This window comes from Mytilus galloprovincialis, chromosome 6, assembly GCF_965363235.1.
Source record: "Mytilus galloprovincialis chromosome 6, xbMytGall1.hap1.1, whole genome shotgun sequence".
Lineage (NCBI taxonomy): Eukaryota > Metazoa > Mollusca > Bivalvia > Mytilida > Mytilidae > Mytilus > Mytilus galloprovincialis.
Window position 1 is genome coordinate 42,794,224 of NC_134843.1, and position 20,440 is coordinate 42,814,663.

Below are 20,440 nucleotides of genomic sequence, written 5' to 3' on the forward strand. Positions count from 1 at the left end.
TTCCACAAAACTGCTACGTCTTTTAAATTCTTTTTTTGTCCCAGAAAAACACGAAAAGATTTCCAAGTACAACAAATATTTTCTCCCTAGAAAAAGAAGTATTATTGACCATACTTGTAAATCTGTAAAAAAAATATCTAAATTTTTTTATACATTTATCAAAATAATAAGAACATAAGGAACATTGGATTTTTTATCAGATTTATACAGTGTTTTACAATGGAAGGTTTAGACAGGGATACCAGAATAAAACTGTAAGATTTAAACTATATTAATTTCAACTATCAATTTTCAAATATGATTTGTGGAGTTAATGGTAGCTGCTGTGGATAACTATTCTGAAGACAAATCAGTTCACATGATATTTCTTTTGAAATGGATTATAAAATAAAAACTTAAACTAGTTTGATAATTAATAACAATAAAAAATGTAAAAATAATCAAAAAATATTTCAAAAACCATTACATAAAATTATTAATCAATAACTGAATTACTATGTTGAATACCTGAGAATATAAAAAAACATTAATGTAGTATTTTCTTTAAGGAATGACTGTCATATTTTTTCTGTCTATGAAGAAATAACATAAAAAATTTGGTGCACACTGAATAACGCATGTAGCGGGTTATTTAACAGTGCGCACCACATTTTTTTATGTTATTTCGTATAGAAAGACAAAATATTAGTCATTTCTTATAATTTAATTCTAAATCCATTTTAAACCGTAGAAAACCATGAAAAAACGTTGATGACATCACAGTCACATGACTAAATTATGTCTATGGGCTGATAACAAAATAACGTCAGCCAATCAGAAGATGTGTTACATCTAAAATTAAATTCTAATAATATAAAAGTAATTAAGACACTAAAATTGGAACAGTCTTGACATAATATCTAAGATGAAAAATGAATAATAGTTTGCATATTTTTCAAATATCTAGATTAAAAAAAATACATATTCATTTAGACTATTTCTACTTAAACTGCAAACATGCTAAGGATTGGTATGAAATATTGCTGAGCATAATATAGGTTTTACAAAAAAATGTTCAAAGAAAGGTAAAATTTTCTTCCTCACATTGTTTCATAGTATGCAGGAATTTAATAAACTTAAGGATTTCATTCACTTAAGACATTGATAATAGTTTACATGCTGCAAATAATATTTTCAAGCTGAGATTTTCTTTCATGCATTTCACAGTGAAAAATCACCCGAAAAAAAAAACTTAAATGAAACCCTTTTTATAATATTTTCTACTGCAAATATTGAAAAGAATCATTCTTAAAGAGATACAAACTAAGAATTTAAAGAATTTAAATAAGAATTGAATACATCGCTTTATTATTCTTTAAGGATGTAAAAGCATAGAATTAAGACTTTTTGTAAGAAGCATTGAAGCCATTTGTACTAAAAAAAAAGCAGGTGTGCATGATTAACCCTAAAGAATTACAACTAGAGGCTCTCAAGGGCCTGTGTCGCTCACCTTGGTCTATGTGCATATTAAACAATGGACACAGATAAATTCATGACAAAATTGTGTTTTGGTGATGGTGATCTGTTTGTAGATCTTTCTTTACTGAACATTCTTGTTGCTACAATTATCTCTATCTATAATGAACTTGGCCCAGTAATTACGGTGGAAAATATTTTCTAAAAATTTATGAAAATTGTTAAAAATCGACTATAAAGGGCAATAACTCCTTAAGGGGTCAATTGACAATTTTGGTCATTTGACTTATTTGTAGATCTTATTTTGCTGAACATTATTGATGTTTACAGTTTATCTCTATCTATAATAATATTTATGATAATAACCAAAATCTGCAAAATTTCCTTAAAATTACTAATTCAGGGGCAGCAACCCAACAACGGCTTGTCCGATTTGTCTGAAAATTTCAGGGCAGATAGATCTTTTTTACCTCAAAACAATGTTACCCCATGTCAGATTTGCTCTAAATGCTTTGGTTCAGAGTTAGAAGCCAAAATCTACATTTTACCCCTATGTTCTATTTTTAGCCATGGTGGCCATCTTGGTTGGTTGGCTGGGTCACGCCACACATTTTAAAAACTAGACACCACAATAATGATTGTGGCCAAGTTTGGTTTAATTTTGCCCAGTAGTTTCAGAGGAGAAGATTTTTGTAAAAGTTAACAACGACGGATGACGCTGACGACGCCGGACGCAAAGTGATGAGAAAACCTCAGTTGGCCCTTCGGGCCAGGTGAGCTAAAAAGAGCCATTCAATTCTTATAATTACATTTTCATGCTATAGTAATAAAATTAAGAGTTAAAACAAGCATGGCATTTGTTTTCCTGTTTATTGTAAAATTGTCATGGAGATGACATGCAGTCATTAATATTGCATTTTATTAAGGAATAAAATGTAATATTGGAATGCCTCATGAAAGTTTTCTGGCAATCAAAACAATGAACTATCATGTAACATCTATGCAAAATTTTATGAAACATTAACCCAGTATAAGTACTCAGTTTAATAGATTAACAAGTAAAAGATGATGTTATAAAATAGTATTAAAATTTTCTTGCTTGTTTATTGCAAAAGTGAGATCACTCAGTAAAAAGACATTGTATGAAAGAGCAAAATATGTAATTGAAAGCAGGTTTATGTATTGGAGCACAGTGATCTAATTTAGGCGAGTACATGAGCCCTTGTAATTATGAAAATTTGTCTGAACTAATCAATTTAAAAACTATTGAGTCCAAAGATGCATCAAGATTATAAAAGGTTGTATCAATAGAGCCTAAGACTCGTCCTTTTATAGAAAAAGCATTCATGTACCATAAACATTTTCTGAACACAAAATTGAACAAATAAGCTTGTGTGAAATGTAAGCCATATTGGCGAGTTAACATAATGATTAGCAAAATGTCATATTGGTATACATGTATCTTTTGACAAGCAGGGTATGTTCTTGAGATGTGGACACACATAAACAAAATAACTTTTGGCAAGCTACTAGTATTTTGTTTTTGTGCTTGTAGCAAAATAAAACAAGAATGTGTCCAAAGTACACGGATGCCCCACTTGCACTATCCTTTTCCATGTACCATGGACTGTAAAAATTGGGTAATAATCTAATTTGGCATTAAAATTAGAAAGATTATACTATAGGGAACATATGTACTAAGTTTCAAGTTGATTGGACTTCGATTTCATCAAAAACTACCTTGACCAAAAACTTTAACCTGAAACTCCCACTTTCATTTTCTATGTTTAGTGAACCGTGAAATTGGGGTCAAAAGTCTAATTTGGCTTTAAAATTACAAAGATCATATCATAAGCAACAAGTGTACTAAGTTTCAAGTTGATTGGACTTCAGCTTCATCAAAAACTACCTTGACCAAAAACTTTAACCTGAAACTCCCCCTTTCATTTTCTATGTTCAGTGGACCGTGAAATTGGGGTCAAAAGTCTAATTTGGCTTTAAAATTACAAAGATCATATCATAAGCAACAAGTGTACTAAGTTTCAAGTTGATTGGACTTCAGCTTCATCAAAAACTACCTTGACCAAAAACTTTAACCTGAAACTCCCACTTTCATTTTCTATGTTCAGTGGACCGTGAAATTGGGGTCAAAAGTCTAATTTGGCTTTAAAATTAGAAAGATCATATCATAAGCAACAAGTGTACTAAGTTTCAAGTTGATTGGACTTCAGCTTCATCAAAAACTACCTTGACCAAAAACTTTAACCTGAACGGACGAACGGACGCACAGACGGACGGAGGCACAGACCAGAAAACATAATGCCCCTCTACTATCGTAGGTGGGGCATAAAAATACATAAATATGAATTGTCTGAATTCTCAAATATAAATGAATTAACAAAATAAAAAATCATGAAAAATAATTGCTTTAAAGTAGACTAGAAAGAGCTATACATGAAAACTAATCTCTGGTGTAAATAAGTTTGTTGATATTATATTAATTCAGTATATGTTGATGCAAAAAAAATACATTTATCAATACTGATACAAGGCTTGTTGCAGTGTTGTACTATATACAATGTGAATTTCATTGATATTTCAGGTAAATGGATTTGTTTTAACTTTAAAAGAAAGAACCTTTTCAAAATTAACTATTAACAAACAGGAAAATACAAATAAAACATATTTAACAAATTTAACAAACAAAACATATTTGTTACATATGAAATCCATGCATTTAGAAACGAGAAATTATTTATTTATTGAAAGGCCCACAGTTTAATTAATCATCAGAAACTACCTTGAATTTCAATTAAATCAATGTAGTCTTTACAAATATAGATGGTGATATAAAACTTTACACTAAAAAGCAGATGGAAAATAACTTTTTTCATGGGAAATATATGAATATACACGAATAAGGAGATGGTGAAGAACTAATTACAATCATTTTTTACTAACATAATAAAACTTCTGACATTTTTCTACCAAAAACCTAACATATTCAATGATTTTTTTTAGTGTACATGTGTTATGCAATTTTAAATACTGTAAAATGGAAATTTTGATCAGGGATTTATTTTTTTATTGCAGATTCGTATATAAAATCATGAGAATATCCCCTTAATAAATTTAAGCTTGAAGACAGACTAGAATCAAAGTTGAGGAAGGCACAAAATTAATACCTTATTATACTTCTTTGGCCTTTCAAAATAAGAACTTTTAACATGAAAATACACCATTTTACAGTATAATTCTTTAAGGCACAATAATTTGAGCTGCTTGTGTCAAAGACACTTTTAAAACAAACTTAATAATTGAACAATATTGATCCAAAATATGGAATCAACATATTCATTTGACAAAATGGATTCACAACATCTAGGCCATAAAAAAGAATAGGTTTGTTTGCCCAAACCCTACCTACCCAGAAAAAAGCTGCCTACTCAAATTCTTTTATTGTCCTGATTTGAAGAAGTTTTTTTTTAATCAGATAGGCATGAAGACTAATAAACATCTAATACTTCAATTTCTTTAAAAAAAAAAAAAAAAATGCCTACCTTCCTACCTACCCACTGTCTCAATCTTGAGTAGGGTTTTGGGCAAACCAAAATATTTTTAATTGTGGCCCTATGATTATTGCATTTTTTCGTCTTTATTTGATTATTAGTAGTAGGCCTTTCCTTGGTCTTTTTGTGTATTGAATAAAGGCCATCCAGAATTTCTCTTGATGTTCATGTTCATTACTCCCGGTGGAGGACCACCCCTGAAAAATAAAACCTCAAATTATAGAAATGGTTTTAGTCAACATTCTATATCAATACATCTTGAAATAATCTATTCTTTTTTATCTAGAGTTCCCTTCTCTGCAAAAGTATGATTTTATTTTGATGCTTTAGGTTTTTTATTTGTGGTTGTTGTTATGCTCATGCTTAAATGACAATGTCGTTTAGCAGATTTTACTTCTCTTATGCTGGATAGAGATAGCAAACATTTCACTATTATGACTGGATTTATGGAAAACAGTAAATCAGTTTTTGTCCAAAGGCCACAAAATGTTCCACTGAAGCTGAAGTGTAAAACTTTGGTCATCAAGTAAAAAATATCCAGTTGTTATCTTAGAGTTAACTCTATAACTGTTATGCTATACCTTGACATAAAAAGAAAGACACAGTACTTTGGGCCCAACCTTTTTAACCAATTTACTTTAAATAGTCAATATTCTTATAGCCTAGAATATGAATGTAAATGTTCAACTCCAGAGAACATCAAGCAATGTCTTGTAAAAGTGTGACCTCTTCAGTTGTTACAAAAGATCTACAGGTAACACCAAAGCAAAGCAATTCAATTTTTTTAATTATTTTTATACATCCACCTGTATCTTTCTTTTCTAGTTCAATACACCATTCCTCCTAAATCTCATTTTTTTAGAAGATCAAAGAATTTTGCTTTAGGAAACCCTACTACATATAAAAAAAGGATGTGGTATGATTGCCAATGAGACAACTCTCCATAAGATACCAAAATGACACAGAAATTAACAACTATAGGTCACTGTATGGCCTTCAACAATGAGCAAAACCTATACAAACTGTATCAAAATAGATCTGCACCAATTTGTGTCAAAAATGTCTGAGACAATGCTGAAAATAACCTTGGATATAAATTTGATAAAAATCTGACAAAGGTTGTACACATAGGAGCACTAACAATGCAATGTCTCATAAAATTAAAATTTCCAAGTGGGGCAACTATTTATATTTTTTTGTTTGTCGGATGAAGCTGTGGAGAACTACCTAACATCAGCTGAAAAATTGGCAATTCAAATTTAATACTATCGAACTCCATATCTTTTATTCCAAGTGTAGCTGATGAATGTTATTCCAGAAAAAGAAATAATGGTATTATTAAATTTTAAAAATGGGGAATGTCTCCATGGGACACAGATGATCCCCAGCTTGCATATAAAGTTGTAAAGGTACATAACTCAGGAACTGTATAAGTGATGCTACCCAAATTTGTACAAGATCTGAGTTTTGTGGTAAGAAGCATTGTCTACACGTTTCATATTATTTAGGTGAGACAAACTTAAGAGAACAGAAATGAAAAATCCAGCAATCTATCTGTTTATAAATAGGCATAACACTAGAAAGGTATAGGTGACACCACCAAAATTCAAACTTGATCTGTGTTTAGTGATAATAACCATTGAGTATAAGTTTCATAACATTTGGTTGAGGCAAACTAATGTTAGAGAGACAAAACAAAAAAAATAACAGTTTCTCCATCTGTAAAGGGACGTAACACTAGAACAGTAAAAGTGACATCACCAAAATTCAACCTTGTCATTTCAGGGCCTTTTATAGCTGACTATGCGGTATGGGCTTTGCTCATTGTTGAAGGCAATAAGGTGATCTATAGTTGATAATTTCTGTGTCATTTTGGTCTCTTATGGAGAGTTGTCTCATTGGCAATCATACCACATCTTCTTTTTTATATTGATCTGTGTTTAGTGATGGTAATCATTGAGTTATATGTTTTATAACATTTGGTTAAGGCAAACTTAAGTTAGAGAACAGAAATAAATTTTCCATTTTAAAGGGGCATAACTCTAGAACAATAAACGTGACGCAAACAAAATTCAAACTTGATCTGTATTTAGTGGTACAATGTAAAAAGCATTGAGTATAAGTTTCATAACATTTGATTAAGGCAATCTAAAGTTTGAGAACAGAAACAGGGACGTATGGACAGAAGGACAGAGGTACAGACAGACAAGGGTAAAACTAAATGTACCCTCTGCTATGGCAGAAGCAAAATAAAATTGACTACTTGCACACAAAAAAATTGAAAACAAATATGTCTAGCCTATATGTATAAATTTGATAGTAAAATGCTAATGTTAAAATTCAACACCAATACTTTAATATGCAAAATATTCAAAGTAAATGAACCATGACTGAAGGTACAAAGCAAAATAATTTTCCAAGTCAATTTACAAACTTGAACATACATGTATAGAACAGGACTGAGGGCCCACACTCAGAAAAATTTACATAGAAATGTGATGCAAGAAAAATTTACATAGAAATGTGATGTGCTATGATTAACCATAGTTTATTCCCTTTATAAACTAATATAAACTGACCTAATTATAGACTAACAAACTGTTGTAGCTGCTGCCAGAGAGCATACAGAAATCTCACTTTTTTACTCTATCAATGACCAAAACGACACAACAAGTGGTTGACTGACAATCTTAGCCATGTTTGACTAATTTGTAGATCTCGTCTTGCTGATAATTTTTGCTATTAAAAGTTTCTGTCTATCTATAATAGTTTTGAAGATGAGGGAAATGACTAGTTAGAACTCCTTTAAGATGCCACATCTCAGTTTAGATGTATGAGTAGAAGGTAGATCCCTACATTCTGAACTTTTTCGGCCAACAGATTTTCACTTAATCTAAAGGACACAAAATGTAGTTTTCAAGTAAATAGACAAAACTTTCAATTTACCTCTATGTTTTTAAACATGCTCATTATTAAGTAGGGGCAAAAGACCCGTTTTTTCAAACTAGATACTCCAATGACCAAGGTTGGTTGAATTTGGCCCTGCAGTTTCAGAGGAGATATTTTAAAAGATAACGAATGATGAAGGACAACTACAAAAGATGACGAATGCCAAGTGATGGGAAAAGCTTAATCTAACCCTTTCGACCAAGATAGGCAAAATAAAAGAGCTACTTCAGGAATTATAAAATCTGCTTTTGTTGTGAATTTTTTTAAGAAATACATATTATATAGTGTGTTAAAGTGCTTATTTTAAAGGAAACTTTAAATAGTGTGCATGAAAGTGTTTCCGCAAATGTCAACTCATATTCAAGCGAAAATTAATTTTCAACCTTAGAAAACTCAAAATTATATCAAATAAGTTCATATTTTGTCATTTGATATATTTAACTACAACAGATGTCATTTGTATCTGATTCAAGGGACAATTATGCATTATAATTTTCAGAACTTTGGTAAGATTGCCTTATAATGAAGTCCTCATATTAAACCAGAAAAAAAACAGAATTTTTAACATTCATTATAAAAATAAGAACATGTGGTATAAAAGCAGAGACCAAATGACATAGAAATGAACAACAAGGTCACTGTATTGCCTTTAACAATGAGGGAAACCCATACTGCGTAGTGAAAGACTCCAAAATGACAAACTTAAAATAATTAAAGAGAAAACTTGAGGCCTGATCTATGTCAAAAAAAACAATGAACAAAATACAAATATGAAATACAGCAACAAAAGACAACCATTGAATTACATATATATTAAATCTCCCCTGAAACTCCAGCAACTCTCCTAGCTGTTTATGACTATCATTACAGCAGATAGATTTTGAAATCATTTTGCAATTACAACCGATTCCATATTTTTGTTACCTAGAAATGTAGGCCTTTAAAACAATGGTGAACAGAATATTTGACCTTAATATAAAATTTGTATCAATTCAAAGACTTCCAAAGACAACTATTACTTTCAAATACATCATAAAAAACACTATTGGGACATCAGTCAAATCCTAGAACTTAAAATCTGTATAAACCAATGATAAAAGATTGAATACAAGTGAAATTGAATGATGTAAGAGAAAAACACACATTTTCAAATGCCTTTAATTCATAAATGTGATAGCATTACAAAAATGTAAAAATAATCTTACAATTTCTTTGTGTGATCATTCTCACAACTAAGCACATTCAAAAATATACAGCATTTACTTATCTTTCATGCACATTATCTTTAAATCAACAACAAAAATCTGGCTTCAGTGTTAAAAAAGTTACTGTACTCCAATGTCTACTTAGTTTTATATATCACAAGTCAGTTCTTAACATTGTTATTATCATAAAAATAGAATTTCAATATATATGCAAAAAATACACATAACTAGGAGTAAAGTGTCAATCAAAATATTAGAATGTGGTAAAAAGCAATAACTTTTTAGTACTTTCAAATGTATAAGAGAACACAAGATATATGAAATATAAAAAAGAAGATATGGTATGATTGCCAATGAGACAACTATCCACAAAAGAATCTATTATCAAAATAAACACAATAAACATCTCTTTTGTTTTATTTGAACCATTTTAAACATCACTAATTTATCAGTTTTCATTCTTAAAGATGATTTGCATATATATTTCCAAATATGTATTGATCAAAATGAAATACTGTTGAAATTAAACCAAAAAAAGCAATGTTCCACTTTCTCCTTCCTTTAATCCGCTTCCGTACTACATAAATTACTGTGTGCATTCAAAAATGTAAATAAATCTCTTACATCAAAAAAAATCACCTGGTTAAAAGAGCAATCTTCAATTTGACTGACTATAAACAATTTGCACAAAAATATGCCCCAAAAATAATTCTAATGAGTTTCATTTCACCTAATCTACAAATGAGATTCCAATTGAAGGATATACAAACTTATACTCATATCTACAGAAAAAAATCTCACAGAGACATTTTCTGATTTAAAATTTGCACCACTCAAAATTATAACTGTTCATATACGTGTCAAGCAAATAAACATATAGTAGAAAGTTACAGTGAAGTTAGCAGGATGAATTATAGAATATGTACTTTTGTGCATGTGATATTTGTTTACAATTTTTTACAGTAAAACCAGTTTAACTGAAACCCTTGAGGACTGAAAATTTTGTTTTAAGTATATATTTTATTTCAAACAGGTTGAATTACAAAAGAATATTGACTTTGAGTCATGAAACAAGAGATCAGTGAAGAATGATCTTAGGTTACATGTATGTAGGATTGATGTATGCAAGTATTCCTGTGAAATTGTAAAACTGAATATTGCTTAACCCTTTCCTCCATGGATTTTTTTTTCTCACATACTTGATTCGCATAGGATTTTTTCAATAAAAAGAAATTATCAGGTTTAAAGTATTAATGCATTGTGAAAACGAATATTTCATCAATGAAATTCAAGTCAGATATTTTTATGAATGTCCTTTTCATATTGGATACAAAATTTTTTAAGTCTGATGCAGTCATTTTGTAGTCAAAGCGTTTCAACTGAGGTACTACACAGGCGTCAAAAGGCGTCATTATGGAGGAAAGGGGGTGGCGTCAAAAAGCGTCATTATGGAGGAAAGGGTTAAAGAGTTTTTTAAATATCTTTTATCAAATATTCTTTCCTTTTAGTTCAAGACAGCCTTCTACAAATAATGACAGTATACTGAGCGACCTAAATGCAGCGTGTCTATCAAATTCAAAATTTTCAAAACCAACAAAATTCAATATGAATAAAATTAAGTGAAGAGTGTAAATCAATGGGACAGTAACCTGACAACGAAAATAAAATTTATTTCATAAATTCATATATTCAAACATCTAGTTTTGAATAAACTGGTCTTCTTTTGTAATTCATTTTTTTTAAATTGAATATTTACAACTATGATCCCTGCACATCATTTAAATAAAATGTTAACTATGATTTCCATAATAAAAATTCATAACATATCTTTTCAAAAAGTACCCTGATGAGCAAACACACACATCCCTTTATACCTCAAAGATAAAGACAATCATATTTTAAATATTTTTTAAACATATTTTCAAAAAAACAATCTCTAAATTAATGCCAAACAACTTGAGGTGCCTGGGAAACTCTTGAAACCTGGAAGTACCTGACACCACTGTTAGATTGTCCCTGGCCTCCACTAGAGGACATTGAACTTTGATTGATGTCCATCTGTTGTACTTGACTGCCATCACCTTTCAAGACAGCAATGCATTTCCAACTTCCTAGATAATTTGCTGAAAAGATATTCTAACATAAGTTTCGTTGTCTTTGGTTACTCATTAAAATAAAAGAAATATAGAATATGTTCAATCACAAATAATTTCTTGTTATAAAAAACCACATACATCATATTATTTTTGGTAAATGCCTATAATCTTTTAATATTTTTTTATAGTTTTTAATTTCCATGTGTAGCCTCAATTCTAGTCAACCTTGTATACCGCTGAATTCCGCTGATGTTTTATACTGATTTAAGTTTAGGTGAAACATGACTGAGATTAACAGAGATGTAAACCTAACAATGATTTGTTTTACAAAATGTAGTTGTCCTGTTACTTATAACTATTAAAACTACAGACTAAGCTTTAAGTGTTGACACTGCCAAGAAACCAATAGTAAGGGAGCTACCATTTGATTTTTATGGGGGGGCTAGGATGAAATTTGAAAAAAATAGGCAGGACAGGAGTTTTGAGTAAAAAAAAAAGGCAGGATGAGACACTTGCAAAAAAAAAAAGTCAGGATGACAATTTAGGTAAAAAAAAGTCAGGATAAACAACCAAAAAAAAGGCAGGACCGATTAGAGTGAAAAATAAAAAGGCAGGATAGAGATTACAGCTAAAAAAAAATGCAGGACAAAATTTTTCATCCTAGCCCCCCGATAAAAATCAAATGGTAGCTCCCTAAGATCTTGTATGTCTTGCTTTTCGCAACACAACAAATGTTGCAGACCCAACAAATACCAAATCATAAATGATTTTTTGGTGTAAAACTTTAATATGTCTTTCTTTCAATGTATCCATATTTGAAGATATATGATAACCAATAATAAAATGTAATACCTTTCCACAGCCGTACACAGCCATCATCTCCTGATGAACACAAAATGGTACCTGTAACATTCCAACTAAGTCTCCATACCTATATCATATAAAGAAAGAGTAAAATTATTCCTGATAAATTATTCTAGGGCCTGAAAATAAGTCAATCATTTTAATAATAATTTCATAATTTTACAATTACATTCTATACAAGTCGGAAATTTTGTTTTTGTTAATGTCATTAATTTTTCAAAGTTCCATTGTGAAGAATATGAAAGAACAGACCCCATTGCAAGCTTATCATAATGAAAAAGATGTAAAGATAAATCAAAATCTGTATGAGTTTTAGTATAAAGTTTTTTACAACACGTTAGTATTTTGTCGCTGAGATATCAGCCATTTTTCAAAGTGAAACGTTCAGGTATCATGTTTTAAAGTTTCTTTCTGAGCTAAAGTAAGTAAAAAAAAAAAAACTCCATTTTGATCAATCCACAATGCAGTTTTTTTATATCAATATGTGATTAAGACTCGGTTAGAGATGCATTGCATTTTTTAATTGTAGTTATTTTTTAAACAGTGAACAACTTTCATTGCAGGAAAAATTCAAATGATTTAGAAATTGGTACAATTCATTGTGGGGTTCATTAATCTTTCAAGCAAATCATTGAACTTTTGTAATATAAATGTTGAAAATAAAAGATTGTAATTTGCAGTCGTTACAATCATAAATTTTGTCTCAATTTACTAACTTGATCAAAAATCATTTGGAAATCTTACACCAGTGCTCTCTGTCATTCATTTTAATCAGTACTCTTTGTCATTCACTTTAATCAGTACTTTGAGTATAAAATTTTTGCTAGAAACAACAAACCCAGCGTTTTAAATGATTAATTTCTGAGTACGAAAATTACAATTATCACAAGTTTTATGACCAGAAAATTCCAGATATTAAAGTAGCTTCTCAAGTAACCAAGAATAATTGTTCCAGTTATAACTAAAAGAAACTATAAGGGTTCATACAGATATTGCATCTGAAATATGCCGTCTGTCTCATGTCACAAGTACCCAAACACTAGCCATGTTCACTTACCTGTGACTCATGTTCTGAAAAATCTGCTACCTGTTGCATCTTAAATTTACTTCCTTGAGTTGTTGATGCAGCATCTCTCCTAAAATGAAAAAAAAATCTTGTTATCTAGATATTAAGTATCTCACATAATGAAGAATTCTTAGCTTTTACCAATTCAAAACTACTAAAAGAAACCTCCCATGCAAAAAGTTCAAACAACACCTTTTTCTTTGTTTGAATGTATGTGTGAAATTTATTTCTTTGTGATGAATCATTAGTTAGTTTTTTTAAAAGAGGTCTATATAATCCTTTGAATTGTAGAATCCTCTGCTAGATACTGCTAATTACGAGATCAGATTGATCCAAAAACTAATTAAAATGAAGACATGTTTGAATTTTGAGAGCAGTGAAATAAAGCAACCTTATTCTTTGTCATGAATAATGGCTATATTCATATCAGTGTACCAATTATTGTCCAAAAAATCAAACTCAAATTGAAATATAAACTATTTTTTGTCAATCTTTTCAATTTAATTTCATTACAATATGGTAGATTCATTCTGGTAATTACTGTAATGTGTAGTTCACCTAAGGTATAATATACTAGTGTCCTATCATGAAATCCTGCTTACCCATAAGGTGTGAGACTTATTATTTTCAAATCTTTTGATGCTATAGCTAATAAATGGTGAGATCTTCCAAGGTTGGGAGCAAAAGCAACATCATGAACTGGATCTGTAACTACACTTAGACTTTCTACTTTGTTCCATTTTCTGAAATGATAACCAATTTGAATAAATGAGGCAAGTTAATTTCAATAAGAAAATATTGTATTTTATTATCATTTGAAATGCATTAATAATAACTGTATACATTTTAAACAGAAACAATTTAAATGTACAGAAAATATTATGTTTAAAATATATCCCATGCGTATCACACTATTCAGAGGTTTTTTTGACAGCCTAAATTCTGAAATAAAATCTAGTATGAATTATTTCATTTCATTCAAATTTTTGGAGAACACTTGACAGTAAGAAATGTTTATAAACATGTTATTCAATAAATAATCTGTTTAATCTTTATAATGGACTATTATAAAAGTAAAGTTCAGAGACATTACCAACATTTTATGATAGACAAAAAAAGAGGATCTGTGTATTTCATTAATTTTAATTTAGTCTTAATATTTACAAATTTGAAAAATATACAGCTGTGCCCCCCCCCCCCCAAAAACAAATAGGCAACATATCCAAAGTACACTCCTACATGTGCTAAATGTTGATGCACACTTTAAGTTTTTAACAACATTTTTCTTATCACCAAAATTCAGTGCGGATTGTACAACTTTAGTGGTCTCTGTTGAAATAATGTTTGCCTAGACTCGAGACAAAAGCAGGATATATAGTATTGGCACTTGGCAGTTATGCAAGAGGACTTACTAACCTCTATATGTCTTCTGATTTTGTAGTGTTGTTTGGTAGTTTTAAATTTGTTATCATACGACATATAGTCTAATTGACATTTACCCCTTGTCCCTTTTTTGTTCACAATCAAGATTAAGCATACCACATATATCATTGCTCATCTTCAACAAAATGCATTTCCAGAAGATTGACCACTGAAACTCCTGTATATAGGCTATTAAACTTAAAATTAGGAGGTTCTTCAAATATTGTATAAATTTACAATTTACACTTTTTACCTATTAGCACTATTAAATTCATAAATCTGACATTTTCCTCCAGCTGATGGACTTGGATCATCACTTCCTACTGCTATCATTGGAGCGTGCATTCTGAAAAAAAAAGAAACACAATTTATACAAATTAGTGTCTGCATACAAATGTGACTCACAAAATGTGTTTGATCCTGTCACATTTTTGCGCCTATCCCTACTCAGGAGCCTCTGGCCTTTGTTAGTCTTGTATTTTTAGTTCATTTATATGTTTTGGAGTTTAGTATGACATCCATTTTCACTTAACTAGTACACATTTTTGTTTTGGGGCCAGTTGAAATCCACCTTAGAGTGCAGGATTTTCTCCTTGTGTAGAAAACCACTTGGTGGACTTTAGATGTTTTGTTTTTTACTCTTTGGTTGGGTGGTTGTCTCTTAAGCACATTCCTCATTTCCATTCTCAAGTTTATTGAAACAATGAAAAGTGGCAAAAATTCATATTGAAATTAAGAATCATTTCTCTCTGTCATTAGTTTATATTATGTTGCCAGGTAATTACATCTACATTTTGCTATTTCTTATTTATTTTTTATATTTAGCACTTTCATGACTTTAACCATTGTTTGAGGTCCAAGATGCCAAAATATTATGCCTTCAGCATTACTTACAAGAGCATGTTTGTTAATGGGAGTTTTTGGTGGATTAATGGTACAGTGGAGTTTCAATTTATAAAATCTGATAAGCAATGGTTTAAATACAAGGAGATGTGGTATGGTTGCCAAAAAGACAAATTTAGCAAATATAGATGAAAAGTTTTCAACTTTGAGAAACTCATCTAAAAACATTTTTAAATGTCATAATTATTTTTTGACTGGCATGAATTGATTTTTTATAATTCCATAATTTTCAAGGGAGAAAATTTGTTGTGACCTGAACTGTTTAAAACGTACTCAACAGATTTCAGAAAAGGAGATATATTGTTTGTTATAATGTATAACAACAACAAAGAAATTTCATTTGATATGAAATCAACAATTCTCATTGATAAAATGGTTTGGTTTTTAAGATTATTGATGTTTAATTGTCACCAAAAAAAATCTTCTTGGTCTTTTAATAGCCCATTGAAGATATCAAGCTAGCGTGATAAGAAGTAAATTTGCAAGAAAAAAACAACAAGACTCTTTTCTACAAAAAGGAACAGATTCTACCCACAACTTTGACATGGAGTTGTACCAATTTCAATCAAACTCTGTTCCTTAGCATACAGAATAATACCCTGAAAGGACCTGTTACCTAGAAGGATTCCATGATATACAGCTACAGCTGATTTTACACATAATTTCATGTTGTAAAGACCACTGGCTCAAGTTCATTACATCTGGTGCTTCATATATTCTCACAATGCCATCTGCTGAACATGTGGCCTGGATAGAAAAGAAAAGAAATATTGTGACAGTTATTTTTCTTAAATTAATTTAGCTTAGTGTTGTTTTTTTTTTTCAGAATGCATGCTCCAATTTTATGGTTCTTGTTGCTGGTGTATTGCTATTAAGTTTTTTTAAATTTAAACAACTTTTGAAAAATAAAAATCTTTAGATACTAAGACCATTTTCTAATTGACACAGGAAAATAGCACACATGATTCAAACAAGTTGATAAAATTCTTTGAGTTTCCGCAATATTCACCGTTTTTTGTAAGCTTATGCTTTCTCTTTCTGTTAACAGTAAAATTCTAAATATTGGACTTTTAAGTGTACTCAACCTGTCAGATCTTCAAATTGTAACTCAACATTTAACAATAACACATTTACTACTTTTTTCAAAGAAAATAAATACTTTTTCTTTTATTCTATTTTCTCTTTTAAAATACTTACCAATAATAATCCTAAATGTTTTGGAGCAAATTTGACATCCATTATTGATGTACGGCTATCAACATGACTAGTTTTTCTAATCCAGTTGCTTTGTACTCCGTCCCTGCCAGTGTCCCCTACACATTCTTCCCATACAGAAACAGTCCTGTCAAAGGAGCATGTTGCAATAACTTGTCCAAATTCTGGATGAGCCCATGTCACCCTCCATACAGACCCACTGTGGGACTAAAAAAAAAAAGAGAAAGCTACGCTATCTACATGTATATTTTCCAAAATTAGTATACATTGTACATAAATGTCTGAAAAGTAAATACTAATGACAAAAACTGTTTCAAACATTTCAAATTTAGCATTTGGGTTTTTATGTTCCTTTAATTCTTTCAATAATGACATGTTAAGGTTTTTTGTTTCTACGTGTTGAAAACTGATTCAGAACCTTCAGTCTTATCTTTAAGCATTCCTTGCATTTGACTGAATTTTGAATGGTGGTTTCAGTGAAAATCAACTAAAATCTGAACACTACAACTTTTGGAATTGCAAATACCTGCAGCTGGTAGTAAAATATTGATTCATAATAGAGAAAAACAAATCACCCAAACTACAATAGCCATAACGATACCTTTATGAACATGTGTTTTTAATTCAAATATGGTAAAAGCCAATAAGTCATAAAAATGTACATAACAGGCTATTATTTGAACTTGGAATTATTTTTAATTATGGAATTTGCATAATTTCTTGTGTTTGCAAATTTTTAATAAATTCCATGTTTATTCTGTACTTTAATGTTCTGTGCTGCGCACAACCCTTTCTATTACAAAGAAGATAGTACATTTTCAAATAGAATGCATTGTGCTGCGCACAACACTATCCATACAAAATACATTTTATGAAAGGGTTATGTATTTGCAAATGTCATAAAAGACCCAAACATGTCATTTTTCTGGGGCAATCATATATTTTAACAATCATCCAACCAAGTCATTTAAAATATTCTCCTTTAGTTTTCTATACTTTATCCTTCCAATTCTAAAACCAAATATTAATAAAGAAAAATATCAGCTAAGATAGGCCACAAATTCTTTATTTTTATTATATACCTTCCAACTTGCTGTACACTTCCATTCACCGTTATCTTGTAAATCCCATACCTACAATATTAATAATATATTATTAAATAACATTCATTATGAAACATCATTCTAATAAATTTAAAGTCTTCTTTCATTTCATTCGTCTTTCAAAATCAATGAATTTTAATCTACAATGCACATGATTTTCAGTCTTGTATGGCCTAAGAATTTTAAATCAAAACTCAACAGTTTGCTTACTTTACTAGTGTTATCATCTTTAGTCAGGAAAATAAAAATGGTCATCAAACAAAAATCAACAATGATCAGTAACTATAAACCTTATCACTATTTGAAAATCTGTACCACTTGAACTTTTGCATTTTACAATCACCTTTCCATTGTCACATTGTGGCGTCAGATATTTTCTTTTATGTCATGATTTCAAAATTTTAAAAGGGCACTAGCTACGAGATAGAAAAAAAAAACTTATATATTTCTTTTTTTGATCAATCATCAATGAAATGCAAAAAGTGAAATAATAATTTTATTTTAGCAGTCTGTATGGTTCAATTTTGTCAAAATAAGCTAAAAGAAACATTGATTATGAATTATTCACTTGCAAGTGTACAATAATTTGACCTCATTGAATCCATATTCATGTGAACTTCAATTTACCCCCTTCGCTTGAGATGGATAACGTGAATTGTATGTGTAAAGTTGTTTAAAGGAAAAGAATGTCAAAATTGAAAGCGAAACAAAGGTAAATTATTTGACTTACTGATTCGATCCACAAAAATAATTCTTATACAGGTAAAGACGATGATAAACATTTATTTTTCATCTATAATATGAAATTAAATAGACCTAGAATAATCCAACAGCACAAGTTTGCTTAATCTATTTATATCTATATTTATGTTTACCATGCTAATACTATGTATGGTCATTGGATGACTTTAGAGGTCAACTCGATAATTAATTAGATGGCGCATAGACTAAAATACACACTAAAGGAAGCTAGATATTTTCATGCCTGTGTCCTGTAAATTGTTTATTTTCGACTTATAATAGTTTTTGATAAATGTTTTACATTGTTAAAACTTAAATATGAGAATTTGATTAAATTTGGTGAACATGAATTTGACAGCTAGTTCCCCTTTATAAAGAGATCTTTTGTAATGTCCAGTCATGGTGGACAAATAGCGATAAGGGAATCCGGGTCAGTTCGTGCCCATTCACGTTCGCACCCATTCATGTTCGCCCCCTTTCACTTTCGCACCTTACATGTACGCACCCTACATGTTCTCACCCAAAGTCCTTTCGCACCCTACATGTTCGCGCCCAATTTTTATTGGTTTTGTGTTTTATAACTATATCTTTGTAATCAAGTTTTGGCAAGTGTACTCTTATATTTGTAGTCAATGTCTCAAAATAAAGTGAGACAGCATTTCTTTTGTGTTGAATAAATCTTAATCATTGTTTTGGATAGTGTGTTGTTAAAAAAAATAATAATCCTTTCTAAATAAAGTGGGATTCTGTCAACGTTTTATTTTGTGTTGAATAACTCTTAATCATGTTTTGGTTAGTGTATTGCTATAACCTTGTTTCACTGACTTGTTTCAAAATAAAATGAGATTCTGACTATTTTTTTTTGTGTTGAATAAATTTTATCATGTTTTGGTTATAATAGTGTATTGCTATACTTTTTAGATCAAAGGAACCAACGAAAACAATTATCTTTTGTGTTTTTCATTTAAAATCTTGAATGTTTTACTCACACCAAAACAATTTATAACAACAATCATGATTTTCCAATTATTCAACTGGAATTTGAATTAAAATTGGGCGCGAACGTATAGAGTGCGAACGGACCTTGGGTGCGAACATGCCAGGTGCGAACGTGTAGGGTGCGAAAGTGTATTGGGCGCGAACGAACCTGATACCGCGATAAGGTGTATCAATTAAGTGTGATATGCATTGTGATCATCAACTTCTTCTTCCTTTATAGTACAGGCCTAGTATTATTGTACTGTTTTATGTACATGTTCGATGTGAGAACTACAGGAGATCCAACACTTTCTGGATAGATGTCATCTCATCCAATTAAATATATATGGTTAACTGTACAACTGTTGTGTCCATTTTCACAATGTAACTTAATTTAATTTATTGCTCTGAAATGTGGGTCTCATTGGGATCTAAGCGTGACATGGATTTGCCATTTTTTTTTTTTAAGCACGACACGTTAGTCAAATGATTTAGCATGAAAACGGAACATTATTACATGCGCTATTATGACTAATATACTGGATTCTCACCAAAAAATTAGTGAGATCAGACCCCCCCCCCCAAAAAAAAAAACAAACAAAGAAAGAAAACACCATCACCCATCTACCAAAGAGACCCACTGAAATTGGGAGAAATCTACAGTTTGAGGTGGGTTGACTCCGTGTACCTGGACTGTTTGATCAGTTGAGCATGTTGCCATTCGTCTACCATGGAAATCGTAAGACACATCATGAATTAAATCCTGATGGTCTGTTGGTATATGACGAGTGACAAACATTATTCTAATCAGATTATATCTGCTTTCATTTCATTTGGAGTTCTTGCTTATCCCGGCAAGTAAACTAGAATGTAT

General features: G+C 30.5%; 1 protein-coding gene across 1 annotated transcript; it reads right to left on the reverse strand.

Annotated features, from left to right (window-relative positions):
• Positions 1 to 138: 138 nt before the first annotated feature.
• LOC143079634 (nucleoporin SEH1-like) lies at positions 139 to 20,438 on the reverse strand. The gene is made up of 10 exons (XM_076255074.1): positions 20,255 to 20,438; positions 17,827 to 17,877; positions 16,727 to 16,951; positions 16,146 to 16,276; positions 14,880 to 14,972; positions 13,807 to 13,947; positions 13,196 to 13,274; positions 12,127 to 12,205; positions 11,172 to 11,301; positions 139 to 5,221 (listed from the first exon to the last, which is right to left on the reverse strand). The coding sequence occupies exons 1-10, from the start codon at positions 20,363 to 20,365 to the stop codon at positions 5,122 to 5,124; spliced, it is 1,140 nt and encodes a 379-aa protein (XP_076111189.1). The 5' UTR covers positions 20,366 to 20,438; the 3' UTR covers positions 139 to 5,121.
• Positions 20,439 to 20,440: the final 2 nt, after the last annotated feature.